Source organism: Anas acuta, chromosome 14 (assembly GCF_963932015.1).
Source record: "Anas acuta chromosome 14, bAnaAcu1.1, whole genome shotgun sequence".
NCBI classification, from domain to species: Eukaryota; Metazoa; Chordata; class Aves; order Anseriformes; family Anatidae; genus Anas; species Anas acuta.
Genome location: NC_088992.1, coordinates 249074 through 261603, shown reverse-complemented (window position 1 = coordinate 261603; position 12530 = coordinate 249074). Strand labels below are relative to the sequence as shown.

Genomic DNA, 12530 nt, shown 5'->3' with positions numbered 1-12530 from the left:
TAGATTTTTCTACCTGATTTTTTTCCTTAGTTTTCCTCGTTTTGGGAATCAGCCGTTATAAACACACATAGCAAATATATATTTCAGGTAGATATTTTTCTTGTAAGAAAAATTCAGTAATCATGCTTCAAAGTTTTTTTTGTGCATAGGTGTAAACTTCATTGTTGTCTGCCATAATGGATTCCAAAATAACTCTTTGGATGGATTAGCTATTAGAATACTGCTAGAGTTTAATTTTTTAGATCTAATTAATGGTGGTACTAGCTGCATGAGATCTCAGATGTCTCACAAGTTGAAATCTCAGTATCTATATCTACCTTCTTATTTCCCCTCCTACTTGTTGACAATGGAGTTCTTTTCTTTCAACATCTTAATGAGTAAGAGGTCATGGACAGACCTGTTACCCAGTTTCACTTGGTAGCCTGCAATAGATTCCTACCAGTGCCTCCTTTCTGGGCATAAGTACTATTATTCCAATTTACAGATGGGGAAACTCAGCCAGTGAGAATAAATGGCTTGACCAAGGCCATGCAGGAAGCCTCTGATGGAGCAGGGAATTGAACCTGGGTCTCTGGCTACTCTCTAGCAACTGATGGACCACCCTTCCTTTCAAAACTAGGTAAAATTTAAGACCATTTTAAGGGATATTTTTGAACTTGGATTTTTTTGCTTCCTTTTTTTTCCTAATTATATAAAACCCTAAAATGTAAAGTTTTTCTTATGTTTATCGTAGATAGCATCTACATTAGTCCTTTGTGCAAATTGTAATGCAATAAACTCCAGTAGTTCTATCATATACCATGTTTGTAGCCTGTGTAATGTGATGAAAAAGACCAATATCTGCGTCCTATCTATACTACGTCTTTTGCTTTGTTACTACTTTTGTAGTGGAATTGGTGTTAGAAAATTTGGGGAGTAATTCTATTTGAACCAGGCTATAGTTCTCTAGAGTTTATTAAGACCTGAGTGTTAGTGTAGCAGCTACACAAACCTGTGCCTTCTAGACAAACATTTCAGGCTGTTGTTGTATATCAAATAAAGCAGAGCAACAGCTCTGCTTTCTGGCGTCACTTTTCTTGGGACGGACAGGCAACTAAATAAAAGGAGGGGAAGCTAGGAGAATTACAGGTGTTCGTGTACCCTCTGTTTTTTTGAGTTGCAACAACACTTCTTGTAGATTAAAAAAAAATACTAAAATTGTTATTCTTTGTAATTAGATATTGATTAAGGAAGGCATTTTTTGGTATAGGAGAACTTGGGAAATCGTGCAGTCGCATTTTGTCTAAGCAGCAGCATTTTTTTTTTTTATGCAATACAGACATACTGGCACTAATTGCATATCCTGTTGATATCATCAATATCACTGTTCAAAAGTTTTGGTATTAGAAAAGTGCAGTTGCTGTTGTTATCAGTGGGTTGTCTGAACTGGTTGTGAGCAAATGTGGAAGGGTCAGCTGGTGGTAGTGTATGTGACCCCACAAATTGCAGGGCCGTTGATATATTGGAGAGATAATTTATTCCAGGGTTTCCAGGGCTTTAGCATGCAGACATTTCCCTTTTGACACAAAACTAGAGTGTTTTCAAATTAAACTGAGAACCTCCTTTTTTTTTTTTTTTTTTTTTTCCCATCTATAATGCAACATCTTTGCTTAAAGCTTCTGAGTTTTACAACAAAGGTAGAGTATTGCTGTATACCACTTTAAATATCAAAAGCAAATATTTGTTATTCGCTCTGGAGTGTCTAATCTGTCCTTGCTTTAGGCTTATCTTTCAGGATTCCCTTAGTGGTTTTCTCATACCCACTAAATGTATGAGGCATCAGTTAGTTGAAGAATATGCTGTAGTTATATTTAGTAGTCGTAAAAAGTAATGTATGTGTAGTGTGCTCTGCAAGTCAGCTTCTGCTTCTTGCATACCCAGTACACAGAAAGCAGTTTCTATTGTAGATTCTGGAAACAGGAAGTGAAAATGTAGCTGTTTGTCTTGAGGCTTGCAGTCCTTTGGTGTGATCTTTTGGAAACTACTGGCGTAATTTTTCCTAATACAATGTGTGGTGTTGCATTGGATTGGAACATCTGCTCTCTGTATCTGTGTTGAGGAAAATACTCTACTTGGTATTGGTTTAGAATTAATAGTGCCTTCCTTTGCTGGTTGTAAATCAAAGTTTGTCAGGCTGTGTGTGTGTGTGTATATATAATATGCATATAACATGTATTCCTTCTTGTATAAAAGAATATTATATATATTATATACATGGATGTGATATTTGTTGCTTCTTGTATACCAAAGTGGAAGAAAACTGAGTATTGGACATAAAGTGTGTAAAACAAACTTGCCATGACTTCTCTGTTTTGCAAGGAAGAGAGATGAGCTTAATATGATAATGTTGTTCTACTTTACTCTCTTTTTGACCCAGATTCTGGATCTGAGGTTTCAAAAAACAAAACGACGACAACAAAAAATGCAAAGTCAAAGTCTGTTTTCTGAGTTAAGTAACAGCAGCATTGCTATTGCTGACAGTCGCAGTATTTCTCACAATTTTTAGTAAGCATCTTAAAGAAATGTGGAACACCCATCTAGAAGTTCATCAAATACTATTTTTTCTAGCACTGTGGTGAATTTGTTTTTGTTCTGCGTTGTTTTGTGTTTTAAACCAAGGAGTAACTTGTTAAATTTGGAGCTAAAAGTGGAGCTTTTCCAATTTATCAATTTATGATGATTCATAGAAATGTGAGGTGCCTCATAGGTTAAGACTGGAAGAAATTTACGTATAGTCTGATTTCATGCGTCTCACAAGATAAGTTAACTCAAGTCTTGTATAAAGAAATAAATAGCTTATCCTTATTTCTTTGGGTCAGGGCATTAAGCTTTGCTTTACTGCTTGTTTGAATTTGTCTGCCTTTGTTAAACCTTGCCAACTACTTTAAGGGTTTTTGCTAGTGTCATGGTTTAACCCAGCCGGCAGCTACATACCACACAGCTCACCACTCCCTCTCTGGGATGGGGGAGAGAAATGGGAAAGTGAAGCCTGTGAGTCGAGATAAAGACGGTTTATTAAGACAGAAAAATAATAGTAATTAATAATAATAATATCTTTAATTATGCTAATAGTACTACTAATAATGTCTACAAACAAGTGATGCACAATGCGATTGCTCACCACCTGCTGAGTTAGCCCAGCCTATCCCCGAGCAGCTGCCCCCCCATCCCGGCTAGCCACCCCTGTATATTGTTCAGCATGACCCCAGATGGGATGGAATACCCCTCTGGCCAGTTTGGGTCAGCTGTCCTGGGTCTGTTCCCTCCCAGCTCCTGCTGCACCCCCAGCCTGCCTGCTGGCAGGACAGAGCGAGAAGCTGAGACGCCCTTGGCTTGGTGTAAGCGCTGCTCTGCAACAATTAAAACATCAGGGTGTTATCAGCACTCTTCTTGTCCTAAGCCAAAACATAGCACCCTACCAGCTGCTAGGAGGAAAATTAACTCTGTCCTAACTGAAACCAGGACAGCTAGCAAGAAGTGTTTTTTCTGTGTAGTTGTTTATAAAATCTCTATTCCTTTTCATCAAATTCTTGAGTATCTTAAGAGAAGATGTATATTTCTAGCATCTAGCTAGCATCATTCCAGAAGTTCATTTTGGCCAACTTTTTCATGTAACATAAGAGAATTATAAGATGATTACCTGACTAATGTCATACATACAAACAAGCAATTCTTCTTTCTACTCTTAACATGATAGTCCTTTCTTAATGTCATATTTTACTGCCATAAACCATATAGTAGCACATAGGTAACATAGTAGCACAGGTATATTATTAAGAAAGGTACAGGCCCAGAAACAGAAAAGGTGTTCAGTCAAACTTTCTTTATTGATGAAACTTGTTGAATTTGAGGAAAGATATGTGGTAAAACACAGTTGTCTTTCTCTGCAGGGCAGCTTAGGAAGTAATGGAGATAAAGAATTCATCAGGAAAGCTGCTTCATGTTTTTTCCCTCTCTTGCTGGACAGATTTTGAGTCTGGAGGAAGGGGTGGGGAAGAAGAGAATGAGTGGTCTCCAGTACCTCTATTAATGAGGATTACTGGTAAAGCAGAGAGGGGTCTGTTACCCTCAATGATCTTGCAATTATTACAAAACTCTGTTTTGACTATTCAGATTAAGGTCTTTCTTAACTGATTAGGAATTTCTTTCTGTTCACCTGACTTATTTTTGGTTACATGTGTGTAGTGTGTAAGTTCTGTATCTGAAAGATTGGAATGCAACTTCATTTTAACATTTAATAGCAGTAATTGTTAGGGCATGGAATGAGACTTGTAACTTGTTCCTGTTCTTAGCATTCTTGCATATGGATTTAGTATTTGGCCTTTGTGACAGGGAGAAATGAGGATGGTATCTGAGAACAGTGATTTAGAATTGTAGTACAATTTGTGTTGTACTTAAAACGTCATTAAAAATCTAGTAAGTATTTTGAGATGCCATCAAAAATACTTGCATTTGGTTCAGGAAGTTTAATGTTCAAGGTGACACAAAACTTCTGATAGAGAGTGGTTTTCATAAACACAGGCTTTCCTGTCTGAAGGATTCGATTTGGTAAATGTCAGTTATAAAGCTATCTGTACTGATACAGGCCATCTGTTGAAATGCCAAGTAGGAGTCTGTAAATTCTCTAGCAATCCCAATGTACAAGAGGCTTGCTTTGTTTGGCTCATCAGTTGTATTTTGGGATAAATAAGTTTCAGATCTTTAGTTTTGTGCAGAGAAATGCAGCATTTGGAACTAGTAGTGTGTGTTTGGGGAATAAATACATTTTCATAGTTTAGTAGTTGCTGTGAATTCTAGTCCAGTTTCTTTTGAAATATGATAGTTATGCAGATGTGATGGTTCTCAGTGTTATCGTTAAAATACTAACCCTATTTTTTCTGATTAAAACTGCTGTATTCTCATCAATAGGAATTGTAAAAATTGATTTTTTTCTACTCTGTCTGAAAAGGACTAAATTACTTTTTTTAATCAGATCTTCGTGGAATTTGATGGCTGTAACTGGAAGCAACATGCCTGGGTGAAAGTCCATGCTGAAGAAGTTATAGTGTTGTTGCTGGAAGGATCGTTGGTTTGGGCACCTCGAAATGATCCAGTTATGCTTCAGGGGACTCGAGTCTCACCTACGCAGTGGCCTGCACTGGTGAGTATTTGACCAAAAAGTTGTTGTATCCTCAGAAATTTGCATGGGCAGTACAATGAAACACAAGGCTTGAATATTACACCACTCTGCAGGTACCAAGAATTGCCTGGAGACAGGTTTTTTTAAATGGTAAATAAGAGAGAAAGTAACTGGGAGTTCTAGTGCCCTTGGAAAAACATCTGAGAGGCACTTGCTTCTAGTTCATGCCCCAGAAATTGAATGCTGTTGCCTCACAGAAATGAAGTATCTCTTACCAGTATGTCCAAAGAAATGTGATAAATACATCAAAGATTATTTTTCCCTATTTTAGAACTTTGACTGTGACAGGATTTTTTAAATTGTGAGAATAAGTAGGATCTCTGCTTGAGATCCTACTCTATGCTTTTTAATAGGGTGTGAGCCCATTGAAATGCATTTGCCAATCAAGGGCCTTGTGCCTTGGTAGAATCTGAACTTGTTTTAAATGGACACTTGAGCTCAAAGCAACAAGTTCAGCACTGCATCTCGCTCTGAGGGTTTCTTTACTGCAGTTGGCTTAAGTCAGAAGAAAGCCAGACCTTTATAGCAGAGGTTCTGTAGGCAGTGTTTTTCCTATAGGTTTTTCCTTTCAATGGGAGACTAAATGTGCACTGCATTTGATATTCATACTGTCATGTACAGGAGAGTAGAGTGTGAACAAATTTGATGATCTGTTAAGGCAAAAATGTCAAACGTGATTTTAACACGTGATTAAGTGTGAGCATGACACAGATTACACATTTCAAAGACTCCAGTGGTTGGCATCTTCATCTTGCATCAGCAAGTTATATTGTAATGTTATCATTCTGATTCTGCTAGATATTATTCTTCCATTAGTAATTTGTTCTACAGTTTGTACTATCAATAGCACACCTGGTATGAACTTCATCTTTGCACAGAACAGTAGCAAGAAATGCTCCCATTCATTAACATGCCTACGAAGTACTTGCACTTCTGTGCAGAAATGAAAACGCTCCTTTCAGAAGGCTATACCTGAAATACATAGCATAGCTTGAACCGTTAACTCAGGTATTTTTTTTTTTACCTGAGCATCAGAAGGTGCTTACCTATGAAAAATCAAATATCACAAAACAAGTTTTCAGTTCTGCTTTAAGTTGTAATGAAGATGTGGAGCCAATTTTCTGCAATATATTGTCTTGTTATATGACACACTTGCAAGAATTATTTGCTTAAACATAATGAGTAATAATTTGCATTAAAACTCAGGTACTAGGAAATGCAGGTTGAAAAATGAAACTTTATTTTTTGATACTTAAATAGCATATGAAAACAACTGCTCTTGGTCTATATGTGTGCTTGGTCATTTGTATAATCTTCATTTTCTGTTGTTTACCACAGACCTTCACTCCTCTAGTGGATAAGCTAGGTTTAGGCTCTGTGGTCCCAGTGGAGTTTCTTCTGGACAGACACTTACGTTTCCTGTCTGATGCCAGTGGATTACGTTTGTTTCAGGTATTTGGTGTTCAGATTAGTGCAAATTTAACTTCATGCTCTGTGTGACAATCTTTTTTTTTTCTTAAAACTTCTGTACTGTTCCACTTCCATATTCTTGTCTTCCTCCACTCACTGCCCTATCATGTCCTTGGATTTCCTTTTCTGCTTTTCCAGGTACTTATACTAAGTTCATCTGCATTCTAAAAGTCCTGGCTCCTGCCTATCTCGGTCAGTTGGAGAGCTGTCTGTTAAGCATTGTGTAGATGATAATTGCAATGGAAGTTTAACAACAGCTTTTCCATAGCTAGTCCCTTTTTTTTTTCCTGTCATATTCAGCAATGTTTCTTCTGAATTGTACTCTTGTTTTTGTTTTATTTAATGTCTAAAAGCAGTCCAAGAAGAGCTCTCTCTCAAACTCATGCCTCTTTTACCTTAAAGCACTTTACTTTTATATTAAAACTGTTTGTTGTTGGCAGATGGGAACAGAGAGTCAGAATCAGATTCTCCAGGAACAGCCTTCACTAAGAGAATCTGTTAATGCATTGTTCAGTGACCAGAAACTTCAGGAGATATTTAGTAGAGGTAATACTGTGTTTTTCTTTCTCAGAACTACTTTGACTGTTGGGGAACGATTATGTTATTCTGGGATTTGTGAAGGGAAATAGTAATAGTATCTGTTACTGTTGGTTTGGAAGATTGGTTTTCTGTGTTCTTTCGCAAGCTCTTTACAAAGAAGCATTATTTTGAGATGAATGCCAGTAAGTATGCTGCTGAGATACAACTGGAAATACCTACTGTGTATTATCACTGAAGATCTGGTTAAAGTAGGACATCATACTATTGATAATGTGCATGTATTTACAACTTTCTTGATTTTAATCTTCCTTGCTTTGAGTTTTTAAAGTTGTCGTGGTTTAACCTGGCTGGCAGCTAAACACCACGCAGCCATTCGCTCACCCTCTCTCCCTCTCTGGGACGGGGGAGAGAAATTGAAAGTGAAGCCTGTGAGTTGAGATAAAGACAGTTTAATAAGACAGGAAAATAATAATAATAATAATAATAATAATAATAATACAATGATGATAATATTACTACTACTAATAATGCGTTCAAACTAGTGATGCACAATGCAATTGCTCACCACCCACTGACCGATGCCCAGCCTAACCCCAAGCAGTCCGGCCCCCACTGTCCCGGCTAGCCACCCCCCGTATATTGTTTAGCATGACGTCAGATGGGATGGAATACCCCTTTGACTAGTTTGGGTCACCTGTCCTGGGTCTGTCCCCTCCCAGCTCTTGCTGCACCCCCAGCCTGCCCATTGGCAGGACAGAGCAAGAAGCTGAGATGTCCTTGGCTTAGCATAAGCATTGCTCTGCAACAATTAAAACATCGGGGTGTTATCAGCACTCTTCTCATCCTAAGCCAAAACATAGCATTCCACCAGCTACTAGGAAGAAAATTAACTCTATTCTAACAGAAACCAGGACAAAAGTGTTGGTGCTGTTCTATGATTCTGTTCTATAATTCTGGAAATTTAGAAATGAAGTTGCTCTGTACTTGTTGATTTTTTTGGACCAGAGAAATTTTCCCTTTGTTACATTGAATTCCTTCATTTTTATAATTAATGTATGAATCATTTAAGTTGCAAATACTGTGTTACCAAAGCTGTTGAGCACAGTGTTAATATCCTAGTTATTATCTGGATTGCGTATTAGGATTTAAGCCTGATTGTAGCTTTTGGTTATCTATTGGGATCTTCTAATTCGAGTACTAAAATAATTTTTCCATCCAGAATTTGGGTTCATAGGTTAGGTGTCCACCTTAGAGGTAGACCACTGTATTATTTTTGAAGGTGAACATAATGGGGATTTGGTGTCTGTTGGTTTAATAAAATATGTAAACTGAATAAATTTTGCCCTTACAATAATTTGGACTTATAGCTATGAGGGCTTATTGGCATCTTACAGTAGAATGAGTTGCTTATGCAAAATGTATAGCAGAAGCCCTAGCATTTTAATTTTCTTCAACTTGAAAGCTGGCACTTCTGTGCACGTATGATCCTTGTATGACGCTAAGCTTGTTTGGAAGATGTGCTCAAAGTGCTTCTTTTCCAGTTCCTTACAGCATCCAAGGCCAAAGAGTTAAGGTTTACCAACCAGAGGATGAGAACAGCTGGCTCTGTGGTGTTGTGAGCCATCAAGACCCAATAACTCGTCTTATGGAAGTGTCTGTGACTGAGGTAAAAATATTCAGCACTGCTTTGAGCGTTCTAAATACTATTTCTGAGTGTTTCCTGGAGAATGACAGCTTCACCAAAACTTGAACTTTTGGTTCTTGGCTACTTGGTTGTTTTTACTGCGTGTGTGTGCGTTTTATTTTGTGGGCTTTATGGATTATTTTTTTTCTGTTGTGATGACTTCTCCCAATAAATGATGGTACACAGCCCACTTATATAAAAGAATCTGTAAGAACTCCTTTGAAAATGATCTCTATGTGAGAAAATACTGACTATTGAAAAAATTTGAGAGCTTGATGTTGTAGAGAAAGCTCCTTTCTGGTTCTGTAATGCTGTGTTTTTTCTATTCCATGTCTCAACTTGTATCTGACAGGTTGCAGAAGTAGTTTGAAGCAAGTGCATCACAGAAGATGAAGCCTTAGTCTAAACAGATTTGATTGGTGTAGTTTAGTTTTGGCTGTTTGCCCTGTTACAATCGGTATTTGGTTTGCTTTATGTGATTCTGGAGTCTGACAAGTTGCTCAGCCTTACCAGCAGCCTGCTCCTAGTGGCTTCCTTTGTCAGGAGCAACTAGGAACAGGTCTGTGGGTCTGTGTGGAAATTACTATAGGAACGTTTTTTTTTTTTTCCTCTGTAGCCTTTTCCATATGCAATAAATACATGCAGAACAAATGCACTGAATCCGTATGCATGTGCAGTAATCTTGCACTCTGAGTACTAGATCTATTGCCAATGCACAGGAAAAAAATATACCGTGTATGGTTAATAATTCTGGTACTTTGGAGAGACATTGAAATTGTGGAGTATATGCTTTCAACAGATGCATGCCAGGAAAGATGCCAATTTATTGTGTATCTACTGTCAGATAAAAAGGTAACCTTCATGCACAGCTACAAAGATTGGGTAGTCATTGCTCATTTTGGGGAGATACCAATGGGAATTGTCAGCATAAACTGAGGTGTTTCCTTCCAGTAGACTTTTCTACATCTGGCCCATTGAATACTGGAACAATACTAAAATGAATTTAGAGAGATGTGCTTAGTGCGACAAGAGTTGCAAATAGAGTTGCTCAGTAGAACAAATATATAAGAAAATAACAGTAGGAATCAAATCTGAAAGTTTTATTGACTGAGAAGGAGCAAAAGAATAGAAGGTAAACTGAAAGGTTGTACTGTTGGTGAGAGAATGGACAAAAAGAAAGGGCAGATGAGAGATGGGCTGCAGAGAGTTTAAGGTCTCTTACGTTGATATTGTATGCTCTGAACTAAAAACTAACCTCTTCTCTTGTTCCTCCTACCTCCTCAATATCAATCTGCATAAAAATTAGAGTGGTGAAATAAAGTCAGTGGATCCTCGACTGATTCATGTGGTGATGGATAACACTTCTCCAAGTGAGGTACTGCAGCAGTTCAGATCTTGTATATACAATATGAAACTTGGTAATGATCTAGATATAAAACATTTAAACATGGGAACAACTGAATACTGATGTGTTCACTGCAGGCTTTTGGTAATGCAACTGAAGGAGGAAAACTTTCTTTACCCCTCTGAGAAATGGTCATACTTTCCTTTAAACAATCTATTTTCTTTCAGCTTAGGCCTGTTATACTAAGTTCAGCATGGGTATTGAAGGAGTTCAGTAATCAGGGTGGTTGTGTTCCATTTTAAGGGTTAGTTCTCTAATAAAGAATGTCTGTGTGCTCAGTGCCTTCATTTAACAGGATCACCCTTTGCTTTTCCACAGATCATGTTAGGCATTTAAAAAAATATATATATTATCTGGCCTTTCTGAAGCAGACTTGTATGCTTGTGGCATTTCATTGCTTCAGTTGAGAGATTACATGATAACTTCTGGACCTGTTTTTACCCTAGTCTAAAAGTGCATGTTATATCCTGCAGTTAAAAATTACACGCTTTGGGTAGTGAACAAGATGTTTGCCCCTGAAAAGAACCATCAGGATTATTAGACTTGTTGCATGAGTTAGTGTGTAAATATCTTTCATACATTAGCAAGAATTACGTTGGCCATGTTTTGTGTTCCCCAAAATCTGCTATGATACAGCATGTGCTGCAGCAAAACAGCTCATCTAAAAGACTTGCTATGTAGATCCTATGCTAGTTAAAAAAACAATAGCAAACAAAAGCAAAAACAAAACAAACAAAAAAAGACTGTTCATGCTTGTGTTCTGTGTTTGTGTTGTATCTTTTAGATCTGTTTAAAATAAACATTTCTAAGTTTAGGGTAGCATAATTATTCCTCATTCTAATAGAGAAAATGATCTTTGAACATGTAGACGAGTCTATTCTGTTTAGTGGTTGTATGGTTTTGTCTGTTGTAGGGAGGGGGCCTTAAAGCAGCTAAATCGTCTAAAGGGAAAAAGAAGAAAGAAAGTTTGGAAGGAAAAGATGGACGGAGGAGAAAAAATGCTTCAGATTCTGGGTGTGATCCTGCAACAAAGAAGCTAAAGGAGAAGGGTGAGGTGGATAGCAATGGCAGTGATGGAGGTGAGGCAAGCAGAAGTCCTTGGAAAGGAGGCTCCAACAGTGAAACAGGACTGGATCCAAGGGCCAAACAGTTGCCTTCATTCATTCCTCAAATTAATCGCAATATTCGTTTTGCCACTTACACCAAAGAGAATGGTCGAACACTAGTAGTCCAAGATGAACCAGTTGGTGGTGACACAGCATTACCCTTCACTCCATTTTCTGCTGTGGCTGGACAAGCGTTACTAGTTGGATCTGGATGTAAAGAGGCAGGAAAATCACTGGAACAGGTTGGCCAAGGCACAGTGACTTCTTCAACCACAGTTACTACAACTGCTTTGACACCAACAACTGTGAGAATCTCTGATACCAGTTTGCCAGCTGTTACTGGACAGGACAAATTGAAAACAAACCGATCACAAGCCCAGGGAGAGGTGAGTAGCTCATGATCCAGCATGTTCAAGAAAAATGTGTATTTGCCAGCAGATCTTTTGCAACATGTTCCTGGTACAAAGTGTGTACATGGAACTGTACTGGACTACTTTTTCTCTGATTAATCCCTCCTTTTCAAAGAAAATAACCTTTCTGTCATCTGATCTAAGAAAGGATCCAAAAGAAAGTGATGCTTGATAAAGAACTTGTAAGAGACAACTTTTTAGTGAACTTTTGAGCACTCTGGTTTTATTCAGCCTTAATCTGAGAAATTACACAATGCAACCCTAAAATGACTTTGAACACTGTACTTTATGTAACTCATTTTGTCATGTCACATGGAAGATAACCTACTTAAAATATCTTGCCTTTATATCAACAAATGTGCATGAGAACATGAACATTTAAGTTATATGAGGCTACATTTTGAGAACCCTTCATAGATTCCCAGTTTGTCTCTTAGAACAAAGATGTGTACATAGTAGAAAAATGAGCCAATAGCATTATATACTATCTGATGCTAAAAGCAAAGAAGTAATTGAAACATCTGAGATGGGTATCTTTAGGTATTAAGAGCTCAGCAGGGAAGTGGCTCAAGGATTTTTCAGTTGCATATCCTTGTTTTCAATGGGAAAAGTAGAAAGGAAACTTCTAATTTCTAAGTAATCAAAGGAAAGCTCATAAAAACAAAAACTAAACCCCAACTCAGTAAGGAGTACAGGG

General features: G+C 37.7%; 1 protein-coding gene across 4 annotated transcripts in view; it reads left to right on the top strand.

The window, feature by feature from the left end:
* The window catches only part of KDM3B (lysine demethylase 3B), a 53301-nt gene that overhangs the window by 6326 nt on the left and 34445 nt on the right, over positions 1–12530 (top strand). For 3 of the 4 annotated variants that reach the window (XR_011101464.1, XM_068698450.1, XM_068698449.1), the window contains exons 2-7: positions 5012–5179; positions 6557–6670; positions 7129–7234; positions 8770–8894; positions 10219–10287; positions 11231–11809. Coding sequence is in view for 3 of the 4 variants with exons in the window: in XM_068698450.1 (XP_068554551.1) it covers positions 5012–5179; positions 6557–6670; positions 7129–7234; positions 8770–8894; positions 10219–10287; positions 11231–11809 (1161 nt within the window). In the remaining variant the exon portion in view is untranslated. Of the gene's footprint in view, positions 1–484; positions 620–5011; positions 5180–6556; positions 6671–7128; positions 7235–8769; positions 8895–10218; positions 10288–11230; positions 11810–12530 lie in introns of all 4 variants that reach the window. The other variant, XM_068698451.1, reaches the window with a different exon arrangement.